At 44.0% G+C, this 19117-nt stretch overlaps 2 protein-coding genes across 9 annotated transcripts; one reads left to right on the top strand and one right to left on the bottom strand.

Annotated features, from left to right (window-relative positions):
• Window positions 1–490: 490 nt before the first annotated feature.
• On the bottom strand, window positions 491–12675 carry LOC131104452 (protein Shroom2-like). 7 transcript variants are annotated; one of them, XM_078796464.1, is made up of 13 exons: window positions 12412–12447; window positions 12117–12171; window positions 11654–11768; window positions 10148–10249; window positions 9977–9994; window positions 6007–6126; window positions 3915–5922; window positions 3755–3804; window positions 2138–2599; window positions 1574–2023; window positions 1315–1483; window positions 969–1241; window positions 491–897 (listed from the first exon to the last, which is right to left on the bottom strand). In XM_078796464.1, exons 1-13 carry the CDS (start codon window positions 12430–12432, stop codon window positions 625–627), a joined length of 4116 nt encoding a protein of 1371 aa, XP_078652590.1. In that variant the 5' UTR covers window positions 12433–12447; the 3' UTR covers window positions 491–624. The 7 variants fall into 7 exon arrangements, with proteins under 7 accessions (XP_078652590.1, XP_057907626.2, XP_057907622.2 ...); XM_058051643.2 differs by lacking the exon at window positions 12117–12171 and having other exon boundaries at window positions 12412–12547; XM_058051639.2 differs by lacking the exon at window positions 12117–12171 and having other exon boundaries at window positions 11654–12083; window positions 12412–12485.
• A 987-nt stretch (window positions 12676–13662) lies between these two features.
• LOC131104454 (growth/differentiation factor 8-like) lies at window positions 13663–18974 on the top strand. Of its 2 annotated transcripts, none has more exons than XM_058051647.2 (3): window positions 13663–14029; window positions 16372–16739; window positions 17265–18974. In XM_058051647.2, the coding sequence occupies exons 1-3, from the start codon at window positions 13702–13704 to the stop codon at window positions 17643–17645; spliced, it is 1077 nt and encodes a 358-aa protein (XP_057907630.2). In that variant the 5' UTR covers window positions 13663–13701; the 3' UTR covers window positions 17646–18974. The 2 variants fall into 2 exon arrangements, with proteins under 2 accessions (XP_057907630.2, XP_057907631.2); XM_058051648.2 differs by having other exon boundaries at window positions 16375–16739.
• Window positions 18975–19117: the final 143 nt, after the last annotated feature.

A 19117-nucleotide genomic window follows, 5' to 3' on the forward strand; every position in this document is an offset into this window, starting at 1 on the left:
CTCTTGCCCGAAAACAGTTGGGATAGGCTCCAGCACCCCCCATGAACCTCGTGAGGATAAGCGGTAGAAAATGAATGAATAAATGGATGCGGTTCCTTTAATTACCCCAAATTGAACTGAACCTTGGGCTGCACGGCGGTCGAGTGGTTAGCACGCAGACCTCACAGCTAGCAGACCCGAGTTCAATTCCACCCTCAGCCATCTCTGTGTGGAGTTTGCATGTTCATCCCGTGCATGTGTGGGTTTTCTCCGGGTTTCATCCTCCATTCCAAAAACATGCTAGGTTAATTAGCAACTCCAAATTGTCTGTAGGTATGAATGTGAGTGTGAATGGTTGTTTGTCTATATGTGCCCTGTGATTGGCCGGGCCGGGCGTGTGTACCCCGCCTCTTGCCTGAAGACAGCTGGGATAGGCTCCAGCACCCCTTGCGACCCTCGTGAGGATAAGCAGTAGAATACAAGAAATGGCTGAGAAAACATGACACATCACTGCGGTTTCAATCCATTTCTTCAATTTTCCTGCCTGTCCACAAAAAAACGTTCAAGGGAAACAGTTCAACCAGCAAACACAGTGTATACTGTCCAGATGCCAGTGGAGAGTTTCTTCCTGCGCTCCTGAAGGTATCATAGCCATGGCCTCTGCTCCGCTGGGAGACTGTCCAGCAGGCACTTGAGCTGCTCCTTGCCCAGCTTGATCTTGTCCTCCAGCTTCCGCTGCTCGATGATGAGAGCGGATTTCATCTTCACAAAATGGCGATAGTCATCCAGACACTCCGCGTCCAAGTGGGCTTCCATGATAGCGGAAACCAGACGCTCCCTCCGATCCAGGTTCTCCTTCAGTTCTTTGGCGTCCTCATGCTGTTGTATTAGCAGTTTGCGTTTCTCAGTCAGCGTGTGCTAATAAGAAGAAGTACATGTTTGAAATTTGAACAGTTTTGCAAAAAAAAAAAAAACATCATACTAATTACCTTCTCCTCCGGGGGCGCTTCATCTTCCAGGCTGTTGAGGGCGTTCTCCACCCGGGCGAGACGACCAGACAGTGACAGCAGCAGACTCACAACCTTGTCCAGGTCGCCCACAAACATTCGGAACTTGTCGAGCTGGTTGGGCAAACAGACACGCTGCACAGTGGTCTCCACCTCCAAGCCCAAAGCATCATTGTCTTCTATGTCCTCCTGGAGGCTTTGACGCGCTTCTCGAAGCACCTCGAGCTTCTTTGCCAGGCTGGAGATGAGCTCGTGCTGGAGATATTTGAGATAGAAATCCAAAAGATTAGTTTAATAAAAGTCATGAATAGTCATTAAAAGAGTCAACCTTTTTACTGGCTAGGTCCACGTCCAGCTCATCTTCAGACTCCTGTTCCAAAAGCTGTTCCTTCATGTCCTTCATCTTGATGAGGAGCTCAGCCTTTGGAGCTGACGTGTTGTAGTAGGAAGAGCTGGGAACCAGGGAACCTGTTGTTGAGACATCATCCTCCTCCCTCCTAACAAATGAAGACACAAATGATGATCAAGACCAAGACCACCAGGAGGCAGTCCAGGTAACTCAGCAAAAATGCTGACGAGATCCTCACCTGCTTGTGATAGGTAGCCTGGAGCCGTTGGAGGTTTTTCTGCGCTGCTGGGCCCCCTCAAGGATCTGCTCTTCTGGGGGAAATATTCCCTCCATCAGATCCATGGTGGTCTTCCTTCCACTGTGATCTAAAATGTCCACCAGAGATTTATCTTTGCCCATAATGTCCCGTACCAGCTGCTCTCTCTTGGCCTCTTCCCCCATTGGACCTAACTCAAGACTGTTCCCTTTGACTGGACCAAGTCCGGGGTCCATCGTGGGCTGGTGACTGCAGACAAATAGTGAGGAGGGTGACGCCTCGCCATGCAGGGAGATGTTGATGCCAGGACACCACCACATATCTGACGGGGAGACGACTCTCTCTACGTCTGAACACTCAGTGCTAGTTTCATTTTGGACGATCGTCCCTGAATACATCACAGCTTCACAGAGCTTGAAGTCATTTTCAGATCTGCAAAAAGATTCACTGTTGTTCAGTAATTTGACATTCCTAGGACAGAAAACCGATATAAGAAGCAGACAAAGAGATGACGTCGATTCCAAGCCCTTCAGATAAGCTGCTTACCTTTGAGTTGAGTCCTCCTGCACAGAAAGTGACGGTGAAGGAGAGCACGCTTGATTTAGCGCAAGACAAGACAAAGAGGTGATAGATGCAGACTGCTCCTTTCGTTCCTCGGCTTCTTCGTTATTCCTGTCAGGTCCAGGCATCCTGCACAAGTGAGGTGATTCAGCAGGGGTGGGCCTCTCAGTAGAGGCGTACTGCTGGGTCTCCAAGCCCAATGGCGGCCGCAGCATCGCTGGTTCCTCAAGGGCCTCTGAGAGGAAATCCTGAGATGAGGAAGTTGTTTCAGGATCTGAATGGGGACGGGATGGTGGCACGCCATTGGCTTGTGGGTTTGGGGCTGAGTGCCGGGAGTCAAGGACAGGGCTCAGGTTATGAGGGCCAGAGGAGACCCCGACATCGGCAGGGCGGACAGTATCTTGGCCAGTCTGGTTCTCAGTGGTGCCTGGAAAGGGGGGTTCTTTCCTAGCAGGCAAATAAACAACATTGATTTGAATCAAAGCACAAACACTCATTTGGTTTCAGAGGGTGAGGGGGGAAAGACGAGCCAACAGTGCTTTCGAGTGGCCGAATGAGACAAAGACACGCATCATCCCTGTGAAACACAGGCCTGATTTAGTTCCCTCTGAGTGATCATGGAGGTTACAGTCAGCTTTCTTGAAGTGGACATAAATTTTTTTTTAGACTGAGACACGTTGTTTGTTGTATACATAGCTAGTAAAGTGTAACTGCCTGAGGCCTTGTCTGGTTTTGCGATTTGGAATATAACATGTTATATTGCAAGAAAGGTTCATTGCACATGCAAGATATTTTTATACACACACAAAAAAATAAATCACAATTTGGGATTTTAGGTTTCAGGGTGATTGTGTATTAACACACTATGTAAATTGAAAAATAAAAATAACGGTACAGTGACAAGTCACACACATGTCACAACATACCTACTACCAGATAACTGTTTTTAAAGGTAAGCTATAAAGGTAAAAGACAAAAAGCTGTAAAAATGTTAAAAACTACTATAGACTCCAAACACTACCAACATTAGGACATGACACAGAAAACAACTGGAAATGGCCCAAATGTCATCAGGGACATATTATGCACATTGTCCAGCTTTTTGTATTGAGTTGTGGACTCCTATAGAGCAGTTACACACAATAACCAGCACAGAAAGCTTTCTGGCTCTTCCGGAATCTGCACCTATTCAGCTATATCTCCACCCGCTCCCGTGAACACATTACCCCGGTCCTTAAAAACCTCCACTGGCTTCCCATCCCCCAACGTATCCATTTCAAAGTCCTTCTCATCTCCTACAAAGCTCTCCACAATCTGACCCCTCCATACCTCACAGATCTCCTTCATCCACACAATCCCCCGCGTCCCCTTTGCTCCTCAGACTCCAACCTCCTGGCACTCCCCTGTAAAACCAAGCTCCGAACAGAGCCTTCTCCCTCGCTGCCCCCACCCCATTCACTCCGTGCTTGCCCCGACCTTCAAAAAACAACTCAAAATCCACCTGTTTAAATCCGTTTTTAATGATTGACTGCTACGCCTCACCAACAAACGCTTGGTTGACATCATAAACGGGACTGATGGTTTGTTACTAGAGAGCCTTACCTGTCGCTGCTCTGCTTGTCTTGTGTATTTCTCAACAGGGATGGACTATTCTAAAAAATAAGGAATGTTTTTGTGTGAAATAGAAAATTCTAAAGCATGAATTTTGTCTATTCAAAAATAGAAACTGACACAAGAACCTCTATACAGCACTTTGGCTCACCTGTGCATGGAAGTCTGCAGAGGGAGAAGATCTGGCTCTCTCATGGAAGCACATAACCTCCTCCTCAGCTTCGGTGTCTAGGATGTTCTCTGCTGAGTAATACCTGCCTTGGATCTTGGCCTCTGATGTCCTCTTCTGTTTTCTCCATGAGGCTTGGTACTCAGCAAAGGTTCCCAGCCTCTGTTGGTCCTGTTGGACCTCCTCCCATGGAGGGTTCAGGGAGCTGGCTTCGCCACACAGATGAGTCACCTCCACTTTTTCTGATAAAGTTCTGTCCTTGCTTTCTGTACCGGACTTTGTCACTGACTTAACCGGCTCAGAAACTGCAGGCTTGGCATCAAACAATTCCATTTGGGGAAATGACGCAACCTGATGCTCTCTGTCCATTCCTAGTCTGTCTATCTTGTCCGGTTCTGAGAAAGAATGTGTTCGCTTGGCCAAGGGAAAGCGCTTACGCCCTCTAACACGTCCATTGGTGGTTTTAAAGACTGGCGCCTCTCCTCCAAAGGGCTCTAGATCTCGTCTCTGGAAGGAGGTTGCCTTAAGAACCCTGGCCTGCGCCTCTTTCAGATTGTCTTTGTACGTGTTTGAGGAGGAGACGCTACACGATGTAGACGTCTCTCCAGCTTTCCACTCCGCCAGGTTGGCATCATCGACATTGCAAGTCAGCGTCGCGGCACTACGGCTTTTTTGCAGCTCAACTTGCTTCTGCCTCACTTCATTCCGTAGTGTGGTGGCAAAACGGTCACTGCGCCGACCGACTTTCCCGCAACTGGAGTCGTAGACATTCTGGGGTGACGCGGTGCTCGTGGGCGGGACTGTTCTACTCTCCTGTGCCAGAGAATGAAGTAACGGGGTCCTCAAGGCGGATATTCTGTGGTCTTCTTGAGGCACCCAGGGATCATGGAGTCTTGAAAGGCTGAAATGCTTTTTATTTTGATGAACTGAGAAAATTGCCTGTCCTTCACTTCTCTTTGTGGCTTCCTGAGGGCTGTGGGAGCGTTCAGAACTTTGATGGTCAAGGAGGACATTTCTTAGAGGGCCACTGTGTTCCTTATTTTCATTATATGGCACAGGCCTGGTCTTTTTGTTGACCGGGCCTGAGTATCTGTTCTGTTCTCTGTTTTCTATTTTTGTGGGTGCAATGTACGTCTTCATCGGCAGATCCTGAAGACTGCGATAGTAACTTCCAACACTCTGAATATTGGTGGGAGGAGCTAAGAATGTCTGGGTGTAGAAAGGACTCTCGTCACTGTATTGCCTCTGGTGGGCTGGTATGTTGGTGTGATGAGACAATCTGACATCAGTGCTGGACAAGGAGAAATGTTTCTTTGGGCGTGGTTGATTGTGTTCACCTGCTCTATTGGGATGGAGTAACTCCTTGTCAGACAGCGGGGTGAAGCTACGTCGAGATTCTGAGGGTTTATCTGAGAGGGATTTGTTGCTATCGGTCAGCTTTTCACCCATCCTGTCATAAGTTCTTCGATGTCTCTCAGGTCCCTCAGAGTATGTATTTTGCTGCCACAACACCTTTGTGGCAGCAAAACTATCACTTTGCAATTGGAGAGGCGGAGACGGAGATTTCTTCTTCTCTGGTACCTGCCGCAATGGGCCAGCGCCGGGCCTCAGATCACTCGTCATCCGAGATGAGTTCCGCTCATGTAACCATGACCCCTCGAGGTGAAGAGCCTGCAAGTATTTGGGCCGCTCTGTTGAAACAGACCCTCCACCGGGAAATCCCTTGAAAAAAATGTTTTCAATACTCGTCCCCGTCCTTGGATCGAGAAACGGAGGACCCGAGACAGCGGAGAAGCAGCTGAATGTGTCTCTTCTGCTTTGTGTTTTACTGAGAGGCTCAGTGATGCTGGTGTATGTAGTTGGAGAAGAACAATCTGCTGGGAAGGGATGAGCAGGACGCTCGAGTTTCTCCATGCCGTCCGCTGGGCTCAGCTGCCCAGTTCGCAGATGCAGGTTATTCTGGTCCACTTGAAAGGATGACTCCTTGGACCTGGTGTGTTGGGTCAGATGACCGTGTAAAGTTACAGTGTCATAACCTACCACTATTCTTTAGGATTTACTCTAGTCTACCCACCTTGCCTCCTTTGGCTGCCACACTGGCACCGACGTGGACTCTCTGCCAGGACACTCTGACTCCTCCTCTTTCAGCTTGGAAGAATGCCAGGAATGAGGCCGTGAGCTGGAATCATTCTTTCTGCCAAATAGAAATACAAGGAATGCTTTAAACATTGCAGCACATAAAAGATCCCAGAACTGAAAGGTATCACAATGGAGTGTCCTATTCTCAATTTCGGTTTACTTCTTCATGTTCATATGGACACAATATCCCTATGTTAACCTCAATACGGTAAATATTCAGAAAAAGTTTGACACATGGAAAAACCTTTTCAGAACCCCAATTCCAAACACATTTTCGATTATTAAAAACATGATCTGAAATCCTGGCACATGCCTGCTTCAACCCAAATTGTACCTTACACAATCCATGGAAATACAGTATTAAAATTATGTTCACTGCTCAAATTGCAAAGGATTGTGGGATTTGTCTCGGTCTGGAATGCCCCCAAATGTAGATGGTTGACACTTCTGGGATGAAGAGGAACCAAATGTAAGTCCATCGATGGGCATAGGCACCTGAACAGTACTATTTTTTATGAGTACTGTATCTGAAAAATATAGAAGTCAGTTTCCGCCACTGAAAAAAAAAAATGGTAAGTCGAAATGATGATAAAAAGTCGAAATTACGAGATAAAAAGTCAAAATAACGAGATAAAAAAATCACAATTCAAAATAAAAAGGCAAAATTATGAGTCATACTAGTGAGATAAGTTGAAATAACGAGATAAAAACTCACAATTACAACATAAGTCAAGATTTTGAGATAAGAAAGTCTAAATTATGAGAGAGAAAGTCTAAATTTTGAGATAAAAAGTGGCAATAACGAGATAAAAAGTGGCAATAACGAGATAAAAAGTGGCAATAGCAAGAACATTTTTGAGATAAGAAAGTCGAAATTATGAGATAAAAAGTCATAAAAGTGAGATAAAAAGTTAAAATAATGAGATAGCTTTGTAGAAGAGTAGCAGCAGCTCTTCTCTCCTGTTCAGACGTGGATTGTGAGTACATTGAGGAGTACTTTAAGTGTGGCTTTACAAGTGATGAAATACTTCATTTGCTGGTGAATTCACATCGAATTGTACTAAACAAACGCACATTGGAAAGAATTTTGAGGCACCAAAATAATAAAAGGTATGTGGCTGTTCACAACTGTCTAGCCATTTTGCCAAGTGACGAAGATGACGGCACCTTTCGACTTTCTATCTTGTAATTTCGACTTTTTATCTCGTAATTTTGATTTACCATTGGGATATTTTTTTTATACAGCGCCGGAAATGGGCTTCCATAGAAAAAGAAGCCTGTTTCTGACTATTTGATAGAAATAGTCAACAAAATGTGACATAATAATAATAATAATAATAATACATTTTATTTGTATAGCGCTTTTCAAGATACTCAAAGACACTTTACAAAAGAATGAAGTTGAATAGAACAAGTAAACAGAATGAAAGACACACCAAAATACAACATTCATTGGTTAATACACAGTTAAAAAAGCGGGGCGGGGCACAGCAGTCAGATATAAAAGGTTAGACATTAAAAACAGATTTAAAGAGGTGGGTTTTGAGTTGTTTTTTGAAGTTGGGAAGGTCAGGGCAAGCACGGAGTGAGTGGGGCAAAGAGTTCCAGAGAGTGGGGGCAGCGATGGAGAAGGCTCTGTCTCCCCAGGTTCGGAGCTTGGTCTTACAGGGGAGTGCCAGGAGGTTGGAGTCTGAGGAGCGAAGGGGACGCGGGGGATTATGTGGATGGAGGAGGTCTGTGAGATATGGGGGGGTCAGATCGTGGAGGGCTTTGTAGGTGATGAGAAGAACTTTGAAGTGAATGCGTTGGGGGACGGGAAGCCAGTGGAGGTTTTGGAGGACAGGGGTAATGTGGCGGTGAGGAGGCGGGCAGCGGAGTTCTGAATATATTGTAGTTTGTTGAGGGTTTTGGAGGGTGTACCGTAGAGAATGCTGTTGCAGTAGTCGATTCTGGAGGTGATGAATGCATGGATTAGGGATTCAGCGGCAGAGAATGTAAGTGATGGACGGAGTCGGGCTATGTTCTTAAGATGGAAGAATGCAGTCCGGGTTAACTGTTTGATGTGGGGTTCAAATGAAAGGGTGGGGTCTAGGAGGATACCAAGGTTGCGGATGAGCGGGGATGGAGTGAGGGTGGCGCTGTCAAATTGAAGATGGAAATTATGGGTGGGCGCTGTGGTGTTTTTGGGACCAATGATGATAATATCTGTTTTGTCACTAGTTTGAGAAAATTTTGTTCCATCCAAGTTTTGATATCAGCTAAGCAGTTGGTGAGGGTGGAGTAGATGTTGGAGGTGATGGAGGTGGTAGAGATGTATAGTTGAATATCATCGGTGTAGCTGTGGAAATTGAGGCGGAAATTTTGGACGGGACGAAAAAAAAAAAAAAAAGTCGATCTGGTCGATCGCGGCGTGACATTAAAAAAATATATCATCCTAGCATCAATGCCGTCACTTGATTGATATACAGGGCAGCCATTCAGATGACAACTGAATGTTGCCCTTCGGGTGACCAATCAAATCAAACAACGTCTCAAATGCAGCAGAACTTACGATGTCAGCCTATCATCCATCCCCGTTACTTGATTGACATACAGGACAACCAGTCAGATGACAACTGAATTTTGACCTTTAGGTCACCGCTCATGCGTAAACAACGGTGCAAAGTGCTAAGCTAGTCGGCGAATTGCGGCAGATTTTAAGCCCTCGCTAAAGTTTATGGTCACTAAAATGAGTGAAGTAGCTGGACCAAGTAAAAAGGCAAAAACATATCACTTCCATACGGAATGGGAGGTGGACTTTTTTTTCCCACAATGTCTTTTTCGAAGTGCTACTGTCCGGACTATGCATCCCTGGCTGATTCAATTCAGTGAAAGTCATCAAAATAACTCAGGTAATTACAAAAAATGTTAATAGTTAATTATGTGTGTTTTGCAATATTGGCTCATTTGGTTATGTAAGGTACATCAACATACATTGTATGTACAAATAATCCTCAATACATTTGAAAATAAATAGATGTTTTGCATTTTTGTAGTCGGTAGATCATTTTGACTCGGTCATTTTAAAAGTAGCTCGCATGCTGAAAAAGTGTGAGCACCCCTGATGTAGAGGATGAAGAGAAGAGGACCAAGCACCGAACCTTGGGGAACACCTTGAGGTAAAGGGGCTATGGAGGAGGAGCAGCTATTTATGTGCACAAACTGTTGACGATTGGTGAGGTATGATTGGAGCCAGGACAGTGCAGAATCAGTGATATTGAGGCTGGTTTTGAGGCGGGACAGGTCTAGGCGGTGAGGTCTAGGAGGATGAGGATGGTAAGATGGCTGGAATCGGAGGAGAGAAGAAGATCATTGGTGATTTTAAGAAGAGCCGTTTCAGTACTGTGTTTGGGACGGAAACCGGACTGGAAGGATTCACACAGGCTGTTGGAGTTGAGGTGAGTTCGAAGTTGAGCAGCTATGACACGTTCAAGGATTTTGGACAGAAAGGGGAGGTTGGATATGGGACGGAAATTGGAGAGGTTATTGGGATCGAGACCAGACTTTGAGTGTGGGGGGGATTGCCGCCAGCTTGAGAGACTGTGGGACGGATCCAGTGATAAGGGAGGAGTTAATGATACTTGTGATCAGCGGGGAGATGATGTGGAGGCAGGGTTTAATGAATGAAAAAGGGATAGGATCCAAGGAGCATGTTGGAGTCTTTATACCGGACATAAAGGGTTGCAGCCTGGCAGAAAAAAAACTTTACTATGTAAATGGAAATATTGGTAACTTGCCTTGCCTGAAAGAGAACCTTACTCATGTGTCATGTGTGCCTGTCAACGTCGCGAGGCTAATGTCGGTAACAATCTGACCAATATGGAGTCTGTTTCACTTTAAGAGTAATCCTCTTTGGTCTCACATACCCTTTGAAGCGGTTCTTCCTGGGTAGCGTGTCGCAAAAGAAAGACGTTTATCATTCTTGTTTGACACAGGGAATTGTTAAAGATTTACAATCTGAAGAATGAGGCTAAAATAGGAAACGCTAAGTGATCAGAGGACACCTACATAGCTACAGGCCAGCTACTTAATTGTACCTCATGGAGCTTCGCAAAATCTTGGTGAGAAAGCACCTCGCCACATGAACTTCGCTTTCCGATGGCATTGTGTGTGGCGAGACAACATCAACCATTTTAGCCCTAATCGTGCCGAGCAAGGGAGAGAAAAGGAGAAAGGAGAGATGATTTGTCATGACGATTTTCTCTGAAACAGATGGAGACATGGGGAAACAGCACCAACACATATAGCAACCCTGTTCACCTTTGTTGGCGTGGAAACACAGACATTAGCCGGTCAGGTGATGCTTACGTATACTTGTATACCAATACGTATTGCATGTTCTCCCCGTGCATGCGTGGGTTTTCTCTGGGTACTCCGGTTTCCTCCCACATTCCAAAAACATGCTAGGTTAATTGGTGACTCCAAATTGTCCATAGGTATGAATGTGAGTGTGAATGTTTGTCTATATGTGCCCTGTGATTGGCTGGCCACCAGTCCAGGGTGTACCCCGCCTCTCGCCAAAAAGGATAGGCTCCACAACCTTAGAAGATAAGTCGTATAGAAAAAGGATGGATGGATGGAACCTACAACAGTTTCTTGACACAGTTTTCCTCCATTTCTGTATATTGTATTTTTTATTTTATACTCTTATCTAACACACAGAAATAAGGCTGTCTTCTAGGAAGTTGAATCTAATAGTCAAATGTTTTTTTAAAGCGCACAGCCTTTCTCGTTTTAAACGATATCCAATGATGATGTGCTCTATCGAAGAAGCTGGTGACACAAGTTGCAATTTTCCAAATATTTACACACTTTGAAGGATTTTTTTCATAGCAAAACACAAAATAGACACAAAAAAAATCAAAATAGGCTATTTATAACAAAACCAAAGATATTCTTTGTAAAACTGTATGCTCAACAGGAGCCGTGGGCACCCCCCCCATTTAGTTACAGTGGTAAAATCTTGATCACATGACATTTTCATATGATTGATAGTTGAGTCAGACTTTGAATCAACTCATCAACTATTCAATACAAGGAAGGCCATTTCCGGTTGGGTTTTGGGGACTGGGCTCCTCACTGCAGCTTGTGAGGCTCTGAGGGCGGCAAGGCGTATGGGCGTGGTGAGTGCATTGATGTAATACTACATTTTTGGCCGGACTGAACTACATTATTCTCGTAATCGACTGGCAACATCCCAAAGATTGGACAGTAGTATCTCAAAAGAGGCGGTGACCCCTGACCTGGATAGAACCCCCTTAAATAGGCCCCGTTTATGTTGATAATCTGTGTTGACCAATGCTAAAAGTACATGCTGGATTATGTCTATGATTGAATCTTTCAGAAAGTAACATTTTGATAGAGGAGCTGGTCAATAATGGGGTGGGGGTGGAGGGGCGGGGGGTGTAAGACACTCAAGATGCAACCCCGCCGGTGGAGCTCTGAGGTGTATCAACGCTTCATCAGCTTGTGACATTTGACACTGAATGGCCAGTAAGACAAGACTGATTTACCGTCGTAAAGAAGAAAAAAAAAAAACTCACCAAACGCAAGGACAGACGCCTGAAAAGAAGTTGCACTTCACTGCACCTTCACTCCCGTGTGACACAAGAGCCCGTGCCGTGTACAAACCACACACCTTGTGCTGCCGGCAGATTTCTGGAGGGATTATAAAAGGGGATTTGAGAGGAGGGGAGGAGTTATTGTCCTGCATGGCGTCCTTGCTGTAATCTAGGCTTTTGGAAAGTAGCTCTCATGTCAAGAAGAGCTGCATTCAATAACCTTTTAACACTAAACATGTGTGTGCAAAAGTATTTCACAAGCTTTTTTGCCACTTTTGATTCTGTGTCCTTGTGGGCCGGCAGTCTGGAATGTTTGCCTTGTGGAGAGAGCAGACAATGTCACACTGAGCTCCACCAGCAGTGGGAGAAACACAAAGCACGCCACTGCATCATCCCGTGGCCGACGGTTCACCTGTCCAAAATGAGATATTTAAACTTCCGTCACCTGAGCTGTGCTGCCGAGTCAAAAGCCTGCTGACGACAGGCCCGGAACGTGGGGCCTACAAACACGACAACACAAAGCAAACTGCCAGAGTCATCACAGATGGGCTTATCTGGGAAGTAAAGCATGAGCGAAGGACAATAACCACCAAAAACCTGATCATGTGGAGCTGTTATCCACACTATACACTATATCCAATATATCCTAAATTATTATGTCAACTCACGCACTACTTTTTGATTGCAACACAGAATTATATTGGCGCAGGCATGAGACAAAGGTGGGAAAGAGGAAGTACCTGTGAGTAGAATCCCAACATGTCCAGAAAGCGTGAAAGCAGCCAGTCTGTGTGCTTGTAGCGGCCAAAGCCCTTGAGCACAATGGGCTCGGCTGATGTGGCCTCTCACCTAGGCAACATGGACCATACCATCCTCCAACAGCAGGGGAGGACACTCCCACACACACACACACACACACATACCTGGAAACTCTAAAAGCTCTCACACTCTTCTGTGTAGCGTCTGTCATTTTGTCATTTTTGCCACAAAGTCCACCTCCTCCCGTCAGCTATATCATCACCATGTGTTCTGTGACCACCACCACACCCCTCCCTCCCATACACCCACACACCCACCCACCATCGCTTGACCCGTGGCTTTGCAACTCCTAATTGGATTCAACCTCCACCACTCCAAGCACGGACATTAGCAACTACAACAAAGCCAAAGAGAGGAAACAAAAATAAAATGTCACATGACTTCCTTTTGGCGCTTCTTTTTTAATGCTTCTGTACTTTATGGAGTAGCTGGTAATAGTAACAGTAATCTGGATCATCTCAACACTTACAAAAACTGTTATACATTTTTAGTTGTTAAAGATAAATTATATAATAAACCCCCAACATGCTCAGAATAAAAACAATTTTTTTTTGGGTGGAATAAAAATTATGGTCTACAAGCAAAATACTTCCGTAACAAATGTAGTGACATTTTCAGAAGTGCATATTGGCTATCGTTTCCATGATACAGTATTGGGTCAAAATAGGAAATTGATGCAAATTAAAAATTAATACAAAAGTTGTTTCCTTTTATTTGAAACATTTCAAAATGAAAATACTGAACATGTAAACCGAGTTAAATATAATAAATTACAAAATAAGATAAAAGTAAAGTAATTAACTAAACTTTTACTACATAATTGGTTCCATCCGTATGCTGGATTTTTTACTATAAAGTAGATGCTTTTGTTTGTGGGTGTTTTTGGAATTAAAAGAAAAACTGATTTAAAAAAAAAAATCTTAAGTATACCCAGGTTCCCTGGAGTTTGCACATTTGAGAACAAGTGCACTAAAAAGACATGGACTACTGCTGAAACTGAAAAGAACGTAGTAGCCATAGTCAAGTACAGGCTGTTTAATTTACAACAAAAAACATCAGCGTGCAGCATGTTAAAGAAAACATTGCTACGTCTTTAAATCTGCCTTGGGAATAAAAAGTGGACCCTCCTAGCAGCCAATCATAGAGTCCTGAGCGCAGAGACACACTCACATCTCACGGTGCCGCCGCACGAATCACTTTGTCTCTCCAAGATGCTCCTCTTGCTGGGTCTGGCCAGCGTCCTCTCTGCTGGCTTCTCAAGGGAGCTGAACCGGACCTCCAAGCTGCTGGCGGATGGTACAGAGCAGTGCTCAGCCTGTGAATTCAGGGAGCACAGCAAGCAGATGAGACTCTATAGCATCAAGTCCCAGATCCTCAGCATCCTGCGGCTTGAGCAGGCCCCCAACATCAGCAGGGACATGATCCAGCAGCTGCTCCCCAAAGCACCGCCTCTGACACAGCTCCTGGACCAGTACGACCCGCGGGTGGAGGACGAGGACCACGCCACCACAGAAACCATCATCACCATGGCAACCAAGTGTAACTAACCATTGTTATTCTGCTGAGAGATGTATAAGTCCTGAGCACACGGTGCACCTTGGGGGTATTATAGCATGTAACGACCTGAAAATGCAACATTTGTGTGTCTTTAAAATGTGCATTTCCTTTTCCCTTCTATCGTAGTACAAAACTAAACTTTAATTCTTTCGATTCGCTTTTTCTTTCATCAGAGCACCAAATAAATGGCAAGTCATCATTTCATTCAGTTGGAACACCACCTAAACTTCAAGGCATCTTATGATGCATTTGTCCTTCAATCGGAGCACCAACTAAAGGCAGTGCATGTTTTACTTTTCTGCCAATTGGAGCACCAACTAAAGGGCATCGCATGTTTTACTTTTCTGCCAATTGAAGCACCAACTAAAGACATTGCATGTTTTACTTTTCTGCCAATTGAAGCACAAACTAAAGGCGTCGCATGTTTTACTTTTCTGCCAATTGCAGCACCAACTAAAGGGCATTGCATGTTTTACTTTTCTGCCAATTCAAGCACCAACTAAGAGGCATCCCAACGTTTACTTTTCTGCCAATTGACGCACAAACTAAAGGCGTTGCATGTTTTACTTTTCTGCCAATTGAAGCACCAACTAAAGGCATCACATGTTTTACTTTTCTGCCAATTGAAACACCAACTAAAGACATCGCATGTTTTACTTTTCTGCCAATTCAAGCACCAACTAAAAGGCATCCCATGTTTTACTTTTCTGCCAATTGAAGCACCAAATAAAATGTATCGCATGTTTTACTTTTCTGCCAATTGAAGCACCAACTAAAGACATCGCATGTTTTACTTTTCTGCCAATTGAAGCACCAACTAAAGGCATCGCATGTTTTACTTTTCTGTCAAATGAAGCACCAACTAAAGACATTGCATGTTTTACTTTTCTGACAATTGAAACACCAATTAAAAGGCATTGCATGTTTTACTTTCCTGACAATATAAGCACCAACTAAAAGGCATCGCATGTTTTACTTTTCTGCCAATTGGAGCACCAACTAAAGGGCATCGCATGTTTTACTTTTCTGCCAATTGAAGCACAAACTAAAGGCGTCGCATGTTTTACTTTTCTGCCAATCGCAGCACCAACTAAAGGGCATTGCATGTTTTACTTTTCTGCCAATTCAAGCACCAACTAAGAGGCATCCCAACGTTTACTTTTCTGCCAATTGACGCACAAACTAAAGGCGTTGCATGTTTTACTTTTCTGCCAATTGAAGCACCAACTAAAGGCATCACATGTTTTACTTTTCTGCCAATTGAAACACCAACTAAAGACATCGCATGTTTTGCTTTTCTGCCAATTCAAGCACCAACTAAAAGGCATCCCATGTTTTACTTTTCTGCCAATTGAAGCACCAAATAAAATGTATCGCATGTTTTACTTTTCTGCCAATTGAAGCACCAACTAAAGACATCGCATGTTTTACTTTTCTGCCAATTGAAGCACCAACTAAAGGCATCGCATGTTTTACTTTTCTGTCAAATGAAGCACCAACTAAAGACATTGCATGTTTTACTTTTCTGACAATTGAAACACCAATTAAAAGGCATTGCATGTTTTACTTTCCTGACAATATAAGCACCAACTAAAAGGCATCGCATGTTTTACTTTTCTGCCAATTCAAGCACCAACAAAAAGGCATCGCATATTTTACTTTTCTGCCAATTGAAGCCCCAACTAAAGACATCGCATGTTTTACTTTTCTGCCAATTGAAGCCCCAACTAAAGACATCGCATGTTTTACTTTTTTGTCAATTGAAGCACCAACTAAAGACATTGCAAGTTTTATTTTTCTGACAACTGAAACACCAGTTAAAAGGCATTGCATGTTTTACTTTTATGACAATATAAGCATCAACTAAAAGGCATCACATGTTTTACTTTTCTACCAATTCAAGCACCAACTAAACTGCAAAGCATGTTAACACCAACTATATGACAAGGCATGTTATGTTTCATATGTTTACCTTCCATCGGAGCACCAACTAAACTACATGGTGTCTTATTTTTCACTTTCAATCGGACCACCAACTATGTGACAAGTAATGTGATGTTTTACTTTTCGAGGTTTCAAGACTACAGGCGTCTTAGTTGACAGTTTTTCTTCGATCAGGGCACCAACATAACTGCAAGTCATTTTATGATTGACTTTTTCTTTATTCGGAGCACCAACTAAACTACAAGGCATTGTGTATGATTATTCTAGGTACCAAAAACAGCCAAAATAGCTGTGTCCACTGAAAGCTTCATCCTCTAGTGACCCTGAATGCACAGCATGATGCAAAACTGAACATTTGCTATATGAATGATCTCTTTCAGCAGATTCCATCGCAACAGACAAGCTATCCTATTGCCTGTTCAGCCTCAGTCCAAAGATCCACCCTGAGAACATCCTGAGTGCTCAGCTGTGGGTTCACCTGCGACCCGTCGACATGGTTACCACAGTCTTCCTGCAGATCTCACGCCTCAAACCCGACAAGGAGGGAAACAACACCCGGGTCAGAGTGCGCTCTTTAAAGGTCGATACTGATGCCGGCACCGGATCTTGGCAGAGCATCGACATTAAGTCTCTGCTTCAGGCATGGCTGCGTCAACCAGAGAGCAACTACGGCATTGACATCAATGCTTTTGACCCCCAAGGAGAAGACCTGGCAGTCACATCTGCAGAGCCTGGAGAGGAAGGGCTGGTGAGTGCACCTTATTCATTTATTCCTCGTAGGTCTCGCTGAGGGGTGTCCAAACTTTTTTCACTGGGGGCCCCATACTGAAAAATCATGGGGGAAAAACATGGCGCATTACTGATCATGTTTAAATGATCAGCACTACTGATTCATGGCAGCACATCTATCATGTGCGTAAGTTGACTGCCTAAGTTGATGCCTACTGTTTTTATCGAGATAAAATTTGAGACCCAAAGTATCACCCATTCAACATGAGTTAGCTAGTCCAAGGGACGTCGACATAAACAAGTGAGTGCCACTATATACTTAAAAAAACTACTTCTCTGTCAGTTTTGTGTTATTCCCCATTTTTGCTGATGTTTTCTTCGGTAATTGTATATATATATGGATATATACAATGTGCCGTGGGACAAAAGGAAATTCTCATGGGCACACTTTGGACACCCCTGGTTTATCTAATTAGATTTTTTAGACAATATGACAATCCATATCAGAAATATGTGTGTGCACAAGTGCGCCATTTCTTTCCAGCAACCATTCATTGAAGTCAAGATACTGGACAGCCCAAAGAGATCCCGGCGTGACTCAGGCCTAAACTGCAACGAAGAGTCTGCGGAAACACGCTGCTGTCGTTACCCGCTCACCGTTGACTTTGAGGAATTCGGTTGGGACTGGATCATCGCTCCAAAGCGTTATCGAGCCAACTACTGCTCGGGAGAGTGCGAGTTCTTACACCTGCAGCAGTACCCGCACGCACACCTGGTAAATAAGGCCAACCCAAGAGGCACAGCGGGACCCTGCTGCACGCCCACAAAGATGTCGCCCATCAACATGCTCTACTTCAACCGCAAGGAGCAGATCATCTACGGAAAGATCCCTTCCATGGTGGTGGACCACTGCGGCTGCTCCTGATGCACACAACACGCAACAGTACAGTTTGATAGCAGCACTCGATGCAACGATTAGATGCAGTTGTGGATTTGTAGAGTTTTAAAAACAACACAGTATCTGTTTTAGTGCATTTAGTTTTGCACAGGTCTGTGAGCCACATTCGGCTGTGACGGACCCCTGCTACTTCCTGTCCCTTCTGTCTGATTTGAGCTTTGGCCAAAAGAAAGCCTGCATGGTGTCTAACATGTGCTTTCATTTGAAAAACACTGAACTGAATGCCCTTTCCTTCCCCGCGCATGTTTGCAAACCCCTCACTGGGAATCACATGCTATTAATTTATCAGGACATTTAGAAAGGTTGTGTATGATTTATAGTATAATATAATGTATGTATGTATTGTATACGTCATATGCACATTATAGGAAAACACAATTCCCTGTAATGAAATTATTTTTTTGCTGTCCACAACATAAGAAATCATGTCAACAATATCTTGATTTCATGCATGATAAGGTCAGCTCGATCCGTCAGATCAAACAGAGAATGATCCGTCATTCTCTGTTCATTTGCTAGCAATAGTTCGGATGAATGGCAAAATTTAAAAAATTTTAAAAAGTGATGCAGATATTTTGGCATTTATTATCAACTCCTATGTTGTTTATCAAATCCTATAAAGCGGCACAAATCGGAAGTCCTTCTAAGCACTCAGGAGTGTGACCAACCACAGTGGACCACAGTAGGTGTGCCTGGAGGTGGGGTGTGGGTGGAATACATTAAAAGCAGGAAGCACGAAATCCAACAAATACAACTCAATAGATGCAGATTCTGGAAGAACTAGAAAGTATTCTGTGCTGGTTATTGTGTGTAGCTGCTCTACAGAGTCCACAACTCAATACAAAGGCATGAAAAATGAGTATAATAGGTCCCCTTTCAGCTCAAAAATACCTCTGGTGAGTGTATGTACATCTGGGTGCAAAGTATATGCGCAGTGACGATATAATGATGCAGTTGGCTCTGATGCAAAGGCAATCTCTCTTTCAAGCAAGTGGGGGTGTTGGATTTGATGCTGCGTGCAGATGTCCCGGGTGTTGTTGTTGTGCTTCCTGGGGATTTCTGACCCAAACTATTGGGACACAGAGTCCACACGATGCCCATTACTGTACTGACCTCGAGTTCACATTTTGCACCAAAGAAGTCACTGCACTCAGCTAACTTTATACTCAGCAAGTCACCAAGCAGATGGGAAAGGGAAACCTTATGACCTTCTTTCGTTAAACAGTCTATCTCTTCAACACATTAAAAAATGTAAAATGACTTGTGGTGTTCAGTTTTATTTCATGAATAAATATAGTAAATATGGTCTTCAACTCCCTTCTCCTTGAAACTAATCCCTATTCTATTCCATTCCCTAATACTGCATACATTTAGGTTCGTTTTTTGACAAGAGTTTCACTAGAACGTGAAAAGTCACTGTCAAAGAGTTTAGGTTTCAG

The sequence above is a fragment of the Doryrhamphus excisus genome, linkage group LG15 (genome assembly GCF_037039965.1).
Source record: "Doryrhamphus excisus strain RoL-2023G ecotype Guam linkage group LG15, RoL_Dexc_Guam_v1.1, whole genome shotgun sequence".
NCBI classification, from domain to species: Eukaryota; Metazoa; Chordata; class Actinopteri; order Syngnathiformes; family Syngnathidae; genus Doryrhamphus; species Doryrhamphus excisus.

Coding starts and splice junctions, on each gene's coding strand:
- LOC131104454 (XM_058051647.2), top strand. CDS start 13,702: ATGCTCCTCTTGCTGGGTCTGGCCAGCGTCCTCTCTGCTGGCTTCTCA. Junction 14,030..16,371: donor CATCACCATGGCAACCAAGT/GTAACTAACCAT, acceptor GATCTCTTTCAG/CAGATTCCATCGCAACAGAC. Junction 16,740..17,264: donor AGCCTGGAGAGGAAGGGCTG/GTGAGTGCACCT, acceptor ATTTCTTTCCAG/CAACCATTCATTGAAGTCAA.
- LOC131104452 (XM_078796464.1), bottom strand. CDS start 12,432: ATGTTGGGATTCTACTCACAG. Junction 2,024..2,137: donor CAGGAGGACTCAACTCAAAG/GTAAGCAGCTTA, acceptor ATCTTTTTGCAG/ATCTGAAAATGACTTCAAGC. Junction 1,484..1,573: donor AGGCTACCTATCACAAGCAG/GTGAGGATCTCG, acceptor TTCATTTGTTAG/GAGGGAGGAGGATGATGTCT.